Source organism: Cottoperca gobio, chromosome 8 (assembly GCF_900634415.1).
Source record: "Cottoperca gobio chromosome 8, fCotGob3.1, whole genome shotgun sequence".
Taxonomy (NCBI): Eukaryota; Metazoa; Chordata; class Actinopteri; order Perciformes; family Bovichtidae; genus Cottoperca; species Cottoperca gobio.
Genome location: NC_041362.1, coordinates 4,170,371 through 4,186,932, shown reverse-complemented (window position 1 = coordinate 4,186,932; position 16,562 = coordinate 4,170,371). Strand labels below are relative to the sequence as shown.

Sequence of the window (16,562 nt, the reverse complement as noted above, 5' to 3'; positions counted from 1 at the left end):
CTGTGTGTGTGTGTGTGTGTGATTTTTAAAGACTGTCTGTGTGTTTACATTAGTGTTAGGGGCAGTTTTGTCCGTGTACACCTTAACGCAGGTAGATTGGCAGGTTTTTAGAATATCATCTTTCTACAAACTGTTGTGTGCTGCAGCCATGGAACCATAAAGGCAGCACACTAATAAAGAATCCAACCGTTTTTATTTCATGTACCTTCACTAGCCAACTGTACGCACACCTATTTGTAAATATGTGCAAGATATACTGAATGTTAAATACACTGTATAAAGATTTATTCAAAAGCTATGTTAAAATAATGAGTTGTATCCGTTTTAAACATATAGCTGTCCGTCTGCAGATCTCTCCTGTTGTCAATGTGGCATTACAGCCGAGCTGGCTGTGTTGCATCGTTCTTATCATTCCCTCACTTTAGTGTCCAGGATCTTTTGTACAGTGTGTTGGCAGCCCCGCGCTCCGGGTGAACGCCTCAGCCGAGAGGCTTTGTAATGATCCCCACTGTAAATGAGATTAAAGAGATGTAGTTAGGGTCCAGAGGGCAGCTTGTGTGAGACTGTGTGTGTGTGTGTGTCTGAGGTCAGGTTTGCACTAAGTGCAGATGCACTATTGTTATTATTACACAATGTACAGAGTTGGTATCAAATACAATCTGTTTGGTTTTAAAGTTTAGGGTAACAAAACAAAAAAAGAACATAAGATGCGTCGTATCCCATATTTTTAGACACAGAAGAGAGAAATTGACTAATACTTGTAGTTGATTTGAAATGGAAGGAAAATAAAAATACTTTACAAAATGAACTCGCTACCTTGCTTTTATGGAATTTATAGTTTATGGTTTTGATACCTCGTTAGATGTTTTTTTGCTTTGGTTGTCTGCTTCTGAAAGACATTTTTAATACATTTACATAATCAGAATTATCCTCGTTTTAAATTACGAAACAGCAGTGAAGAGCAAAATAGTGTAAACTATACATTTATATTGTTTACTTGAATTATGAACCACCTGAGGATCTTTAAGGGGCGTCGACTGCCAATTATTGTTATCATCAATTAATGTGTTGTCTATAAAATCAAACACAAATCAGTCAAACTAAACTGGTTGTAGAGCTTCCTGGTTTTTTTTATGAACTTATTGACATTAAGTGACAAAAAAAACCAAAAAGAAGTATATTAAAATATTACTTTAATTATGAGCAAATTACAACAACCCAGTTGGAGGATGAGGAATCGTAAGAACAGCTGCATGTCACCTTCCTTAAACCACGGCACAGGTTCAGCTTTCATTGAATAACAACTGCAGAAGAGTCATTGACAGGTATTTGCATAGAGGCATATAAAAATAAGAGTTTTAAAAGGCTGATGACAGCCAAGACAGAATATGTTGATGTTCAGAACCTCTGATCTTGATCAACATGGCGGATAAGTTTGTCCTTTTATTCCTCAGCTGGGTGAAAGTACACGGCCGACTTGTGCTTTTCCTGCTGGACCGTTGGGAATGTCGGCGTCTGTCTGTAAGCAGTTCAGCATTCTTTGGTTTGTCGTCATGAAAGCCAGATAAAGAAGCGTTCTGCACAGGAAACGAGGACAGATGTCATTCTTTGACCTCTCCGGCGTCCCACTTAGTTTTGGGTTCTTGCCACCACTCGGCCAGGAAGGACTCCTCGTAGTCTCCCATCCCCTCAAACTCAGCGTCAGTATGCTGCGTGTGCGTGGACGCCGCTTCTTCTGAACTTACCACGTCCTTAAAAGGTAACACAAAACACTTACAGTCAACAACAAGCAAGCATTTTGCTTTTTTTTATGTCTATTCTATTCGGAAAATCTCACACTTTTTCCTTTTTACGTCAAACAGTCTGTCACTTTTGCTCCCTGCAATTCAGCCTAAACTCTCACAGCTGTCCTTCCCAACCCTCAGGTCCAGGCAGTGTGTAGAGATGGGAGGGGCTGACCTGAGTTAAATGGATGTGGCACAGCCTCAGTGGCCAACACCTCGCAGCCACATACCACACGCTGCTGGCGGAAAGCACAGCCCCCCTCCTGCTTTCTCTTCCGCAGCCTTCATCATCCCCCCTCTTTCTCTTCCTTTCATTCTGAGGCTTGTTTTCTTCTGCTCCACTTACCACAACCTCAACAGAAGCTTGCACTTAGTCTGACAGTTCACTCCTCCAAAGTATAAATGTATATCACCCAACATATTTTAGAGCTCCTACTGTTGTCTAATCCTGCAAACCTCCGCAGAACAATGGAGGTTGATGGAGGTGTTTGTGTAGTATAATAATAAACATATCTAAGATGAAATGGTCCTTTAATCTGTCTTTTTTCTAACCAGCAGATTATAGCATGATGCTGAAATCATTTCTATGTGCGAAGACATTTAAGAGACTTTAAGGAGATGTAACAGACATTACTGTGCTCTATTTCAGCTGCTGTTTTAGCATTTCATTTTATAATTGTCACTTTTGGCTGCAGTGGAGCTGGTAAACAAAAGAAAAAAGTGACATAGTCTGACTTTAAAGACCTTTTTTTCTTCCTTCTAACAATAGAAACCTTTTAAAAATACAAAATACATTAAAAAAAACCTGAATATTGCAAAAAGGAATAGCTAAGTGTGACTTCATCTGGACTGGAAACATGGCCGCTGAGCTCACTGTGTCCCTCTGCTGCCACAACATACCTCATCGTCAGTCTGGAGGTAGTTCAGTGCGAACTCCAGCATCTCTTTCTGCTTGGTTGTCTCGTTGAAGTACTTCACGGCCTCCTGGAAAACAAAAGGGACGTCAGGCGAGAACAAACCAACGGCAGATTGTTTTTCAGCTCGCCACTGAGCAAAAACAAATTTGGCCTGTTGTCCTCTCGCTGTGGAAGTGTTTACAACAGCACCACATTCATCTGAAGCTGAGGCAGCGTGAGAAGGCAGAGACATTCCCCACACAGAGCTGCCACACTGCAGCTGCTGACAGGTCTGCCTTTACGAGAGTACATGGCTTTCTAATTACCACTCTGAGATTGTGTTAATCTTCACGCCAAGACCGCTTCATGCTTTAGTGTTCCTGCTGCGGTTTATTACAGCCAGCGTGAACCTTTTCTCAAGCGTTCACCCACCAGCGTCCAGGAAGTAACAGAAGAGAAGAGTAATGAGATCTTTGTTTCACTCACGGGCCGAGGCTGAAAGTCACTTTCCTCCAGTCCCCACTGCTCCCTGTAGAAGCGATAGTACGCTACGTTCTGTTGCATCACCAGGTCTTTACGGTCAAACAGCATGTAACTGGCTGCACATGGAGCAGCGTTCTTTACATCATTCACTGCAGAGGGTCACAAAACAATAACAACACATGTTCAAACTGTGTCACACGTATTGCTGTCGAAAGCCTGAACTCATGAGTCATAGTTCTTACATTTATAATAGGAAAACTGGAGGTAGTGATACATGGTGGCGACAAACTTCTTCACAAAGAAGCCTCCCACGTTGGGTGTCAGGAACTCTTCGCATTTGACCTTACATTTCAGCACATCAGTGTAGAGGTCTGAGGGGACAACAGCATATTATATTCTTATTTAAAACACGACAGGTTGCACTATTATATCACTATGAAACTTACCCAGTTAATCACTTACATTAAGGCACATTGTTTGTATGTTTAAATATGCAAATGAGGCATTCTCTTATTAAAAATGCAGATATTTGCGTAGATTTCTGAACACAAGTCTGGAAGAAGACATGCAATGGAAGCAAAACAGCCCAAAATCTCAAAAATTAACCAGTGTTTGAAATTGTATGCGTTTGCCGGGAGGTGTGTCGCCTTACCTGCCAGGGTGGGATAAAAGTCTTTGACCTCTACGATCTCATATGAGCCTTCACAGCCGGCCGAGCAGAGACTGTATATTTCTAAGTACTGCGTGACGGCCTGCTCCATGTTTTGGGCACTGCTGCTGAAGTCTCCGCTGTTGTAAAGCGTCACACTCTTCAGGAACACACTCTGGGTAACAAAGAGAGATGTGTTTATAAAAGCACGCGTTTTAATTGGACAACACTGGATCGTAACGTTGTATGTACGAACTTCATACGGCTGCTCCTCGTGGTCGATGAGATATTCTTGCACTTTAACCAGCGTCTCGTAGTGTTTCATGTTCTTAGTCAAATAGGGATCATTTGGGTTCTTCTTCAGGAAGGTGTGAGCAGCGGACACAGCCTTCTCCAGGTTGTTCAGCTGAGGAAGAAGAGAAAGCATATGAAACATAATAAATATGAAACACCATCTCTCTCACTGGCATCAACATGGATCCCTGATGTCAGATTAGGAATTCTTGTTGTATGCAGACATGTGGGAAATAGGTGAGGTATACAAGTGTAAGTGTAATAAGCACATTCAACTCCCCTCTCTGCTTTTCCTGCTTCCTTTTCCAAACACAGTTAGTATAATTAAAGTCATGGAAGTAACGTAAGTCTGCTTAAATGCATGTTTGTTGATGTGCTGTTTGATCACCAGATGGAGAGCTTTGATTCACCTGGTGGTGGCTGTTTATTACACTAATATAATGAATGGTGTCTATAATATCATTGGAGAATACCTGGAGATCTTTACACACTTTATGAAACCAAAAATGAGAGTTTGCCTTGTGAGCAGTCCCCATCACCCTGCCTGGCGGAGAAGAATAAGGGGATTGTTTCGGGGGGACACTGGAAGAGACGTGGCACAAGCTGCTGTCTGCAGGAGGGCGCAACAAAGCAGCAGGGAAACTCTCCTGCACATCTCGCCAGCTAGACTTTTCCACTCGGTGAGTCAAACCGAAGTAAATGTGCCTCGTGAAACCGCCTGCAGATACTTTTGTTGTGTGATTGCGGCCGTTACGCACAGTAACGCTAAATCCACATATGGGCTACTGTGTGCTCCTGTGTCGTTGTACATATTCCAATGAGCCAGATCACACTTGTATCACTTTAAATAACATTCCTATAACTTCCACTTTGGGGAGCATTTGGTGTAACTTCCGAATTTAGGCCTACTTTTATTTTGCACTGCAGCCTTTGGTCTCACCTTGTAGTGTGCGTACTGCATGTACCGATACGGTACCCTTTTCTCGAAAGATTCAAGTAAATCCCTCCGTGGATATGTGAGGGTGAACACTGGGAAATCCGCCTTGCACTTTTTAAGGCACGCAGCCCTCAGTAGGATGTGGCGCACGACGCGGAGGCTGCTGTCGGTGAACAGGGTGTCGTTGTCGCGGCTCACGGAGCTGCAGTTGCGGCTACAGAAAGCCTCGCTTTCCCGCAGCAGCCGGTGGATCCGCAGGCTGAGCTCCAGGAACTTGATGCTCTCTGCCCAGTTCTCGACCCCGTATTGCTCCAGCGCGTAGTTGTATGAAGAGTCCAGCGGCATGATGTCCTTCTGAGGGAAACTTTTGAAGCTGTACTTCTCATACTGAGCCTGCACCAGGGCCGGGATGAGAAGAGCCAGACACAAGCCTTTCAGGAGCATCGTCACCTCCACCGGCTCCAGCAGGAGTTCTTGTTTTTCAATGGATCAGGAAACTTTCCTTCTTTACCAGGGAATGTGCATGTCTGCCTGCACGTAGGCTTTAAAAGCTGCGTCCAACTACTAGATGCTGTAAACAAGAACTTCTGGTCAGAACTTTCAAAATAAAAGCCCCACTGGTTTGCGCGACGGCTCTTGTTGTATTTCTTGGTCGCAGCCCTACAGCCCATACAACTCTTGACAATTAGAAAAAACAATAAGAACAATCAGACAAGAGGACAAAACTAAGGAAGAAAAATTCATATATAATAATAATAAACCCTCCCACCCCCCATCCGAGCACCTCTCAAACCGTACTTCCGGTATACATGTTGATAACTCTGGCTGGCTTGACGTACGTCAAAGAGTTTGGACCTCAAGAAAAAGCCTAGGGTCCAGCTTTCCTCAGTGTTTCCCAGGGTCATAGCACCCAACAGACCCAAGTGTAACATATTGACATATTATTTATTTATTTAATATTATTTTCATAAGTTTGCTCCCCAGCTCTCAAACAGATAGAGCAACTATTCAGTCACTTTATTATCTATAACAGTATTTTCATGTTGGTTATCTACATTCCCAGGCTCAAACTGACAAGCTGAGACTTGGGTTGGTGAGCTAAAAGATATTTGCATAATTCACTACTGGGCAAATATAACCTCTAAATCTGCAATTTCTGCAAAATATCACATTCATAAAGTTAGAAGACTCACACACATTTGTGTAGATATCTGAGTAGATGGTTATTAGGACACATAACTGTTTTATTATGAGGCAGACAGATGTGCCCTAAAAGTAATTATGTGTGTAATAACTGATTGAAATGTAAAATATTAAAAAAAACACAGGCCTGCTTTCATTTACTGTGACACTTTAAAATAACTTCAGAGTATGGCAAGTTAGATGTTTGGGTTTATCTCCTACGTGAGAGAAATGATGCAGGCAGCCAGGCCTCTGGGCCAGGCATTACACGTTTGCAGAATTCCATTAAAAGTGGGCGGGGGCCCCCGGGGCCCCTCCTCCTGCTGCTCTCTGGAGTACATGACCCGAAGAAACGTTAAGCAACACAGAGAGACAGAACCAGGCCGGAAGTTCTGTCGATTTCCAATCCAGAATAAAAGCACGGAGTATTTCTTTGTATTTTTTAGAAATAAATTGTATTGCATTATGCATAAGTACATTATAATCCATTGTTTTTATATGTAAGTAAGGTCAGCTTGTACATGTTGACGTTTCTCAAGCTGAAACGTGCTGATGGTTAGGTACTGTAAACAGGCCTATATGCATGCAAATAATTATGAATTAATGCATGACATAAAACAAACCTGATTGTTGTGATTTACACTTATTCTAGACTAGTTTTAAAATGTGTCAGGAGTATTAAATGGGGAAAACAACAATGCACATGCCCAAAGCATTTGAAGATGGTATCGATTTGATCTTTTGTCGCAGTTAGAATTTATTTTAAAGAAAAATATTAACTGTGGTCACCATGAATAATGTGGATTATCTTCCACATAACACATTTAAAAGTCTGTTTCTTCATATTCCACGTTATTTGAGAAGGCATTTATTTTTGAACGCGTAACCGGAAGTAGTGTGTCTCATTGCAGCGGTCTTGACACAGCTCCACTGTCCCAGACTTCTGTCGGTACTCCTCTACACTCCTTCACCTCATCTCCTCCCGGTAGACCGACTCTCCCTCTTCCGCAGTTATTGTCACAACTCTCCAAATGGATCTGATATTATCAACGCTTTTATTCTGCCTTCATGTAGTGACTGTGACCTGCATGTTTGTGGATGTTGTTGTCGATCGGTACGACATACCGAGAGTTTGTCCTCGAGAAGTGCAAACAGAAGATTTTGTCCGTTATCATTTTAACGGTACCTTCTTTGCAGACGGGAAACAATTTGACTCCAGGTGAAGTTACAGCGAAATGCAGTTTAATGTGAATGGATGTAGATCCTGCACAGCTTGACTGATCTCTCTCTACATGCATGTTAGATGTTTATTTTTAAAGTTAAGAACGAGCTAGTAAATGTAACTATATACCTCACGTGCAACCGCGAAATTATAACGTTTACCAGCATGCAACATGTAATATTATCTCTTGCAGAAATGATGTTTCCAGCTGTTAAAATGGTGCAAAGCGCACAGTAACGTTATTTAGTATCATGGAGACACTACGATAAGTATAGAAAGTAACAACTGCGGACGTGTCAATCACATTGATAACTTAAAAAACGTCAATGTTTCTTTAAAAAAAGACATAAGTTATATTTTAGCAGTGATTTATTATCCAAAAATCAATGGTGTTGTTGTTGCCATGCGTCAAACTACCTCCCCAGTTCTTCAACATTAAATATAGAATAAAGCCATGGGGGGCATAATGTCCATTTGAATAATACTGCTGATGTGGATGCTGACTTTAAAGCACCATATCATTGTCATGGCACCATGAGCCTCTAGATTAAAACATTTATTTTCTTGTTATCTACTATTTTGACGCCTCTACCTACGTTGGTGTATTCCATTGATTATACACTCTCATCCAGCTCTCCTTACTGTCTCCAGTCATGACCGAGGAAAGGCCTTCATCAGCCAGGTCGGCCTGGGCAGACTCATCGCAGGGATGGACCGCGGTCTCCAGGGCATGTGTGTCAATGAACACAGGAAGATCACAATCCCCCCACACCTGGCCTATGGAAGCATTGGAACAGGTACATGTGATGAGTAGGGGTGTAAATCACAAGTTCACTGGACTCTTAGTCAACGTGGTGCACTTGGATGGAAAAGGTGACACAGGGGCGACAGTAGCTCTGTCCTTGAGCAAGGACCCCCACTGCTCCTAATACCAGGATGGGTTAAATGCGAGTCTAAATGTCACTGTGCGTGCTGTGTTGTAGTTTTAACTTTGATCCTGATCTGTATCCTTACACCCCGAATGATGAACACTGTGCTGTATACATTTTCTCGACTGGTATGTGTCTGTGCTGTTTGTCCAACAGGTGGTGTAATTCCTCCTGACGCTGTGTTGGTGTATGATGTTCTCCTGCTGGACATGTGGAACACCGAGGACAAGGTTGAGATCCGCACACTCGGCAAACCTGCGAGCTGCAACCGCACCACTGTGGCGTCAGATTTCGTCCGGTACCACTATAACGGCACGCTGCTGTCTGGTGCAGCCTTCGACTCCAGGTGGGTTGAGGTTAAGTTCTAGCGTTAAAGTAACTCTCGTGTGTTTCTGAGATTCTCAAGAGCTTTGTGTTTGATTTTAGTGTGTCGAGGAATGCAACCTATGACACCTACTTGGGACAGGGCGACCTCATCAAAGGCATGGACGAGGGTCTTCTGGGCATGTGTGTCGGGGAGAGAAGGGTCATCATCATCCCACCTTTCCTGGCGTACGGAGAGATTGGCCATGGTACTAACTAATGGATCATGTTCAAGATGGTTGTGGCTCATATCTAATAACTTCACATACAGAAATAAGCAAGTTGAAAGTTCCATACCAAACTAATGTGAAGGGCACTAATCTAAAAGAACGCTTTGAGAAATTGTCCACATTAAGCTAACGTATATGTAACTGGTATACGATTGTGTTGTATAGACACTGCAAGTCTTCTTTCCTCACAGGAACTGAGGTTCCTCCTCAGGCTACGCTGGTGTTCGAGGTGCTGCTGGTTGATGTGTTCAACCCTAAGGATGATCTGATTGTGGAGGTGAAGGAGGTGCCCGAAGGCTGCACCCGCAGGACGTTGAAAGGAGATTACATCCGCTACCACTACAACGGGACCTTCCAGGACGGCACGGCCTTCGACTCGAGGTAAACCTGACATGTCTCCATTCCCCGGGGAACGCCGTAAGATATAAGCAACATTAACGCGCTTCACGCTTCTCTCGACAGCCACAAGCGAAACAACACCTACAACACTTACATCGGCATGGGATACGTGATCCAAGGGATGGATAGAGCCCTGCATGGGCTGTGCATGAGAGAGAAGAGAAGGATTACCATCCCTCCTCACTTGGCGTATGGGGAAGAAGGAGTTGGTGGGTTTGACACATGCATTTAGGAAGATTCAAGAGACACATGGAATGGACCAACAAACCACTTAGTCTTGTTTCTCTCTCTCTCTCTCTCTCTCTCTCTCTCTCTCTCTCTCTCTCTCTCTCTCTCTCTCTCTCTCTCTCGCTGCAGGAGACCTCATTCCTGGCTCTGCTGTGCTGGTCTTTGACATTCACGTCATTGATTTCCACAACACCGAAGACCTAGTGGACATTAAAGTTACCCACAAGCCTCAGGAATGCAAAGTGACCAGTGAAGCTGACGATTTGATCCAGTATCGTTATAACTGCTCCTTGATGGACGGCACGCTGCTGTACTCCTCGTGAGAGCCCTCTGCATCCTCCTCCTCTTCCTCCTCCTCCTGCTTCATGCATGTAATCATTGCTGGCTCCTTGTATGACGGATGTTTGTGGGCCTAGAACCGCAGATGTTACACCGTATAACTTATTTATGACTATAGCATATATGCCTGCATGGCTTGAGGTTTAGATGTATTCTCCTTCTGCATCCCTTTTTAAAAAGAAGTTGCTTGAGAGGAACACATCATAAAATTATATTTCATATTATTTTCCACTTTCCCCAGGTTCAATATTTTAAACAACTTCAGTATTGATCATAACTACCAAATATTCATTCATTTTCTGACTTTTAATGCAGGGGGGGGGGGGGGGACACACAAACCATTTATGTTCCTGTGTGTTAAATGCTTGGGTGCTTTTGTTTTTTTCACCGTCTGCGATATGTCTAGTGGAAACCAGGAGAAGTGCATGAATCTGCCTCATGAACACGAGAGATTGGGGTTTTTAATGGGTTGCAATGAAGATATTTTTGACCTTATAGGTCTGAGTGTCTGTATTTTAGCTGCAGTTTATTATAGGAACTGAAGAACTTTAAACATTTGAGAGAAAACAACAACTTACAACCTTACCAAAAAGTACGCCCTCTGCATTAACACAGCCAAAATGTCCCAAGTGATACATAAAGGTTGGATCCCCACTGTTAATGTGTCCATTTCCAGGGACCACTACGACTCACCTTCCATCACGACTCTCGGAGCGGACAAGGTGATCCCGGGTCTGGAGGAAGGTTTGATAGGCATGTGTGTGGGCGAGAAGAGGGAGGTGGTGGTTCCACCTCACTGGGGACACGGTGAAAATGGAGGTGAGTCATCGCACTACTCTCTGAACACACTTTCTTTTCAATGTTTTTCTCTCCTTCATTGTTTTGGTGTCTCCAGCTGGCGGAGTTCCCGGGAGTGCAGTGCTCTTCTTTGAGCTGGAGCTCGTGAAGCTGCAGAAGGGCGTACCTGAAGGCTTCATGTTTGTGTGGCTGGGCGACGCCCCAGATCCCCTCTTTCCTGTCATGGACCTCAATGGCGACAAAGAGGTCCCTCTGGAGGAGGTAAGCAGACCTAACACAACCCGCCTGAGTACAAGCAGTATACAAATGTTTTCAACACAGTAATGTTTTCTCCAGTTTTCAGCCTTCATCTTTCTCCAAGTTAAAGAGGGCAAAGGTCGTCTTCGGCCCGGGGTCGAGGTCGACGCCGTCATTGAGGAAATGTTCAATAACCAGGACCGCAATAAAGACGGGAAGATTGTAGAAGATGAACTGAAGCTTCAGGTGGATGAAGAGTCTGAACAAGTCAGACGAGACGAGCTGTGAAGGACCAGACGTGCAGAGGCATCTCAGCAACTGGCGGCGTGCAACTATTTAGAAACTTCTGCAGAGTTTGAAGTGACAGTGATGCGTCGCTAGATTCTGTTAAATATGTTGCGCACGTGAAACAGGTGTTGGAAAAATGTGAACGGAAGGAAAATGGTCAGTAGTGAAATTGTGTTGTTGAAATTTGACTCATGGATTTACATTGAACTATTTAAGCAAGCATCGGGCTGGGCCCTTCTTCCAGAGTATTACTTTATAAAATGTGTCAACGCAGTGAATCATATACAAACCATGGAAATCCACCGGTTGTACAGGACATGCGGGAGGGGCTATTTGTACAATATTAGAATATCTATGATAGAAAAGTATATTGCAGTGTGTATGGAACATAAAATAAACTGTTTTATAGTAAAATGAAGACACATACTTTATTTCTTTCACTCTTTTTGATAAACAATGTAGAAATGGGGGGGGGGGGGGGCGATAGAGAGAGGGGTATGACATGTGGAACGTAGATCCCATGCCCGGAATCTACCCCGTTAAAACATTTCTAATGAAACACGACGATCAGAAACAGATGGAACCACATTTTATTTCAGACAAGTTGGAACATATGAGGTGGTCGAGTTTGGACAGAACATTTCAACAAATGATAAGAAAAGAAGAACACACTCGATATTGTGGAGGTGTTTTATAAAATGTGTTGGTTACTGTGCAGAAACTTAAAATGATGTAAAATACTAACAAATGTGAAACTCTTGTTAGTTGTTCTTTGTAGCACTGCAACACTTTTGAGAGAGCAGTTAGTTCCTCTACCACACTTTAAAAAAAGAGCTATGTGTTCTTGTTGTTGCCGTAGTTCAACACTTAAACGCAACAAAACTAAAGTTTTCATATAAAATACAACTTATACTGTATATCTGACAACATGGGCAGAAACTGGAAGACTTCACACTGTTAGAAAACGTCAAGGCTTTTCAAAATCAGCAGTTTTCAGGTCACATTAGCTGGAAATGAGCTTTACTGTAAGGGAATCGGATTTCAACCAGATGCCAAGTTAAGTTGGGCATTTTAAATTCCCTTTATCAGTACTTCCAATATGAAGACTAACACACACACACACACACGCACACATACACGCAGTTTAACTGCAAACATACAGGAAGGCCAATGGACACAAATATAAAAGTGTGATATGGTATCAGTGAGGTGAGGCTGTCGACTAGGACTTGTGAATAGTTTTGTATGAAACTGAGAGATGGCTGTAAATAACTGGCACTTTGTGAGCAGGAGCTTCAGCTGGTGGCACTGGAGTGTTTATACTAAATGGCCAGCTGTGTTCTCAGCTCACTTATTGCCAGTAAGGTAAAGCATTACAGCGTTAGGGACTTCCAACGTCTCGTCTTTAACTAACACGATGTCATACGAGTCCAAGTAAGACTGCTTTCTCTCCTCCACCTGGGAACATAAACAGATGAGATATTCAAATGTCAGAAACATGAACGTAACATATCAATATACAAAAACATCCACGAGAAAAAAAAATACTTAGCCAATTAAAAAATATAGATAAAAACTATATTTCAACATATACAGTCAACGTAAAAGAATATGACTTTAAAAAATGCTAGAAATTGGTAGCGAACTATTGTTTTAGAGGGTAAATGAGAATATATTTGAGTTCTGACGTTCATCTTGGGGCTTCAGGTGATCGCTATTTGTGTGCAGCAGTTGAAGTGCAAAGTAGGAACGAATATAAATAAACAATAAACAAAGTTTATCAGTCCGGTGAAAAGCCGAATATACACAATATTTCCCTCGTCCTAACCCCTCCCCCACTTCCCCTACTATCTTGAAAAGCGCTATATGAATTCAATTTAATATTATTAATACACACAAACAGTAAGTGTCATAAATATAAACTGGTAACTGTATGGAGTCATTTTGATGAACATGAGCGTGTGAGATTTTATTTACCTTGTCATTGAGGAACCCGATCTTCAGGATGTTTTCCATGTCCTGCACCCCGTCAGCCATGGTCAGATCTCCCAGAGAGTCTCCCAGCAGTAGCACGTTAGGCCGCGTCCGCAGCTCCTGGAAATGGGTGGTGTTGAGCAGCGCGCCTTCCCTTTTATTGTAGATGTGGATCAGCTCTCCCTTGAAAGCCCTCAACACTCCCTGTACCAGCAGATCAAGAGTCAATTATTTCCATCCCTGGTGTGGGGATCAAATCGTAGATTGTGATGTGGCTACTCACAGACTCATCAAAGTCCATGTAGTTGGAGAAGACTTTGACGTTGGGGTGGAAGACTCCCGCCTGGCGAATAACCTCTTCTAGGATGTCTCCTATTCCGGCAGAGAAGATAAGCAGAGGGATGCTGTGCTCGTGCAGGTGGTCAAAGAGGAGCTGGTAGCCCTCCCTGTTAAAGCATCAACTCATTATTAGAATTAAAGTATTACCGAATGTTTTAAACATTTTGATTATCAAATGGGTTTTCTGATCTTTTGAAGGAGCAAGTGTTCCGACCTGAGCAAGGCATCAGACTCCCGCACCACCGTGGCCAGCAGGTCTTTCTTAATCTTCTGCTGTACCAGTAGTTCATGAGCTTTAGTCCACCTGTGAGATATAGGTGGGTGCGTCACAGTGTTAGGAGTACATTAAAGTAAAGAATATTATATTTTCAGTACAGGCTGTATTAGATACTCACCACTCCACCATAAGGGGCAGCTTTTCTTCTATTGACCGTGAAGAGTCGATCTCTATAGGGTAGTATGTGTTGAGCAGCTTCTTCAGCTGACAGAGACAGGACAATACTCAGAACTCTGCTGCATTTTACCCAATTTGACTGCAAAATGATTTTCAGTTTACAACTTCTATTTGTCATATTATATCCTAGGGACTCTGGGATGATGTGTTCATGTCTGTGGTTACAACACTAATACCCGTCACATTGCAGATATAAAAACATACTGCAGGAAGACTATAACGAGGATCCTTCACGTCTGCTGATCAGATTTAAGCCACAGGTTCAGTTTGTCTGTATGTTGTAATTATTCCTATTGTCCACTAGGGGGCAGAAAGACTTAACATGAGTGACAGAATAATAATAATTTAGCAAATTAAATTACAAGTGTGTATGGGTGTGGAAAGCATAGTTCATTTAAAAGATCTAAACAGTTCAACATCCATTATATGTTTAATATGTGGAGAAAAATATATTGGATGTTTACCTAATGGCAATAGTCCTACTAATACGCCCCTACCTGTTCTCTGCAGTCATTGGAGATGAGTTTGCTGTTGTCCAAGATGTCTGCAAATAAAACACACAGACAAAATAACAACAAGGTTTTTGCCCAGACCATCCTTTAAATGCATGACAACCTCAAACTAAACCATTACATGCCAGTGTACTCACTGTGACACGTAGGGCATCTTTTGCCATTGTATGCAAATCTCGTCAGGGTCATGTCAAAATCTGAGATCACCTGCATTGGAAAACAGGGATGGAAACACACTCATTCACATTGTCCATGTCATTTGGGGGACAATATGTGGAGACACTGAAACCTGTCGTAGATGTGGCTGTCATGTACCTGCACGGTGTTGGATCCAGCCTTCACCATGGACTGTAGGATCTCCTGCACCCTCTGAGGGTCCCTCATACACACGGAGGGGTTGTTCAACTCTGGAATCTTAGCATTGAAAACATATGCGAGGGAGTGTTAATATCACTGGGGGAGAAAGTGGTTAGACAATATGTCACGTGAACAACGCATTGTCTCTCAAACAGCTGGCTGGATAGTTAGTATCCGCACAACATTGCCAGTACCAAACATTTAGGCTATAGCCATAATCTTAGTCTGTTTGTTTTACTATAATTTACTGAGACGGTGCAGCTAACAAAGAGGAACATTAGCTAAAATTAGCCACAGTGAAAAAGAGCTATGCTAGGTACGTTTAGCTGACCTAGCTAGCTATTATGCAAGTTTGTGGTTTGTCTGTTTGGTGCTTGGCATTCTCCTAAGAACTTTAACTTAAAACTATGATTACCATTGTCTTGAAATGGGTTGCTACTCAGTAAAGGTTGACAAAAGGCGTATCATCAGTTCCCAGTCTCCGTTGACAAGTAACGTTGATGTGGCTACGGGAGAGCGAGCTACGAGTAATGTGTGTTAGCTAAGGCGGTGATGCTGCCTTCCGGGACTGTCAAAAGTGTCGGGATTGTTTTTGAAAGAGACAGAAACAACGTGGTACAAAGTTCATTTTAATGATTATCCTTGTGACTGAGACTTGACGTCTACTAGAAACCAAATATGGGAATCGTCTACAGAAATGACGGTAAAAGTGAAGATACTCAGATGTTATATATTTTGTAAAGCGTCCACACGTTTCTCTTAGACTGCTGTATACACAAATACGAGCCGATGATGAACACGTAAAGGCAGCACCACTACTTGTATAAATTGAGGTGGGACGGTATGTATTCCTCGTGTGCAAACACGTGACAACTGTGTGACGTACATGGAACCGGAGTTCAGGGTTTTCTGGTGTGCCGGGCGTAGAAAAGTGAGCACCAAATCTATCTATATATATATCTATATATCTATATATATATATCTATATATCTATATATCTATATATCTATATATATATATATATATATATATATATATATATATATAATATATATATATATATATAATATATATATATATATATATATATATATATATATATATATATATATATATATATATTATATATATATATATATATATATATATATATATATATCTATATCTATCTATCTATCTATCTATCTATCTATCTATCTATCTATCTATCTATCTATCTATCTATCTATCTATATATATATATATATATATATATATATATATATATATATATATATATATATATATATATATATATATATATAGATATATAGATGTAGATATATATCTATATATATATATATCTATATATAGATATATATCTATATATATATATATATATATATATATATATATATATATATATATATATATATCTATATATATATCTATATATATATATATATATATATATATATATATATATCTATCTATCTATCTATCTATCTATCTATCTATCATGTTGGATGGTATTCAAATCAAAAATGGCGTCTAAAGGGAACAACAACTCCAAGTATTGTGACTCTCTGGAGTCCTCTGCAAAGGCAAGATTCAGAGGAAAAGTCAACATTTGCGGCCCGTACACGCTAAAGATGTCGGATTATATTGAGGATTTAGATTCATTACCGC

At 41.6% G+C, this 16,562-nt stretch overlaps 3 protein-coding genes across 3 annotated transcripts; 1 reads left to right on the top strand and 2 right to left on the bottom strand.

Moving 5' to 3' along the window:
- Nucleotides 1-584: 584 nt before the first annotated feature.
- p3h4 (prolyl 3-hydroxylase family member 4 (inactive)) lies at nucleotides 585-5,592 on the bottom strand. The gene is made up of 7 exons (XM_029437627.1): nucleotides 5,047-5,592; nucleotides 4,069-4,218; nucleotides 3,816-3,987; nucleotides 3,406-3,534; nucleotides 3,167-3,312; nucleotides 2,685-2,768; nucleotides 585-1,751 (listed from the first exon to the last, which is right to left on the bottom strand). Exons 1-7 carry the CDS (start codon nucleotides 5,485-5,487, stop codon nucleotides 1,602-1,604), a joined length of 1,272 nt encoding a protein of 423 aa, XP_029293487.1. The 5' UTR covers nucleotides 5,488-5,592; the 3' UTR covers nucleotides 585-1,601.
- Nucleotides 5,593-7,201: 1,609 nt separating this feature from the next.
- On the top strand, nucleotides 7,202-11,642 carry fkbp10a (FKBP prolyl isomerase 10a). The gene is made up of 10 exons (XM_029437607.1): nucleotides 7,202-7,444; nucleotides 8,099-8,244; nucleotides 8,533-8,722; nucleotides 8,803-8,948; nucleotides 9,161-9,350; nucleotides 9,432-9,577; nucleotides 9,726-9,915; nucleotides 10,612-10,754; nucleotides 10,831-10,994; nucleotides 11,070-11,642. Exons 1-10 carry the CDS (start codon nucleotides 7,257-7,259, stop codon nucleotides 11,256-11,258), a joined length of 1,692 nt encoding a protein of 563 aa, XP_029293467.1. The 5' UTR covers nucleotides 7,202-7,256; the 3' UTR covers nucleotides 11,259-11,642.
- Nucleotides 11,643-11,830: 188 nt separating this feature from the next.
- Nucleotides 11,831-15,470, bottom strand: LOC115012176 (cytosolic 5'-nucleotidase 3-like). Its single transcript, XM_029437637.1, has 9 exons — nucleotides 15,310-15,470; nucleotides 14,853-14,951; nucleotides 14,675-14,744; nucleotides 14,523-14,569; nucleotides 13,967-14,052; nucleotides 13,786-13,875; nucleotides 13,516-13,678; nucleotides 13,236-13,436; nucleotides 11,831-12,716 (listed from the first exon to the last, which is right to left on the bottom strand). The coding sequence occupies exons 1-9, from the start codon at nucleotides 15,310-15,312 to the stop codon at nucleotides 12,606-12,608; spliced, it is 870 nt and encodes a 289-aa protein (XP_029293497.1). The 5' UTR covers nucleotides 15,313-15,470; the 3' UTR covers nucleotides 11,831-12,605.
- Nucleotides 15,471-16,562: the final 1,092 nt, after the last annotated feature.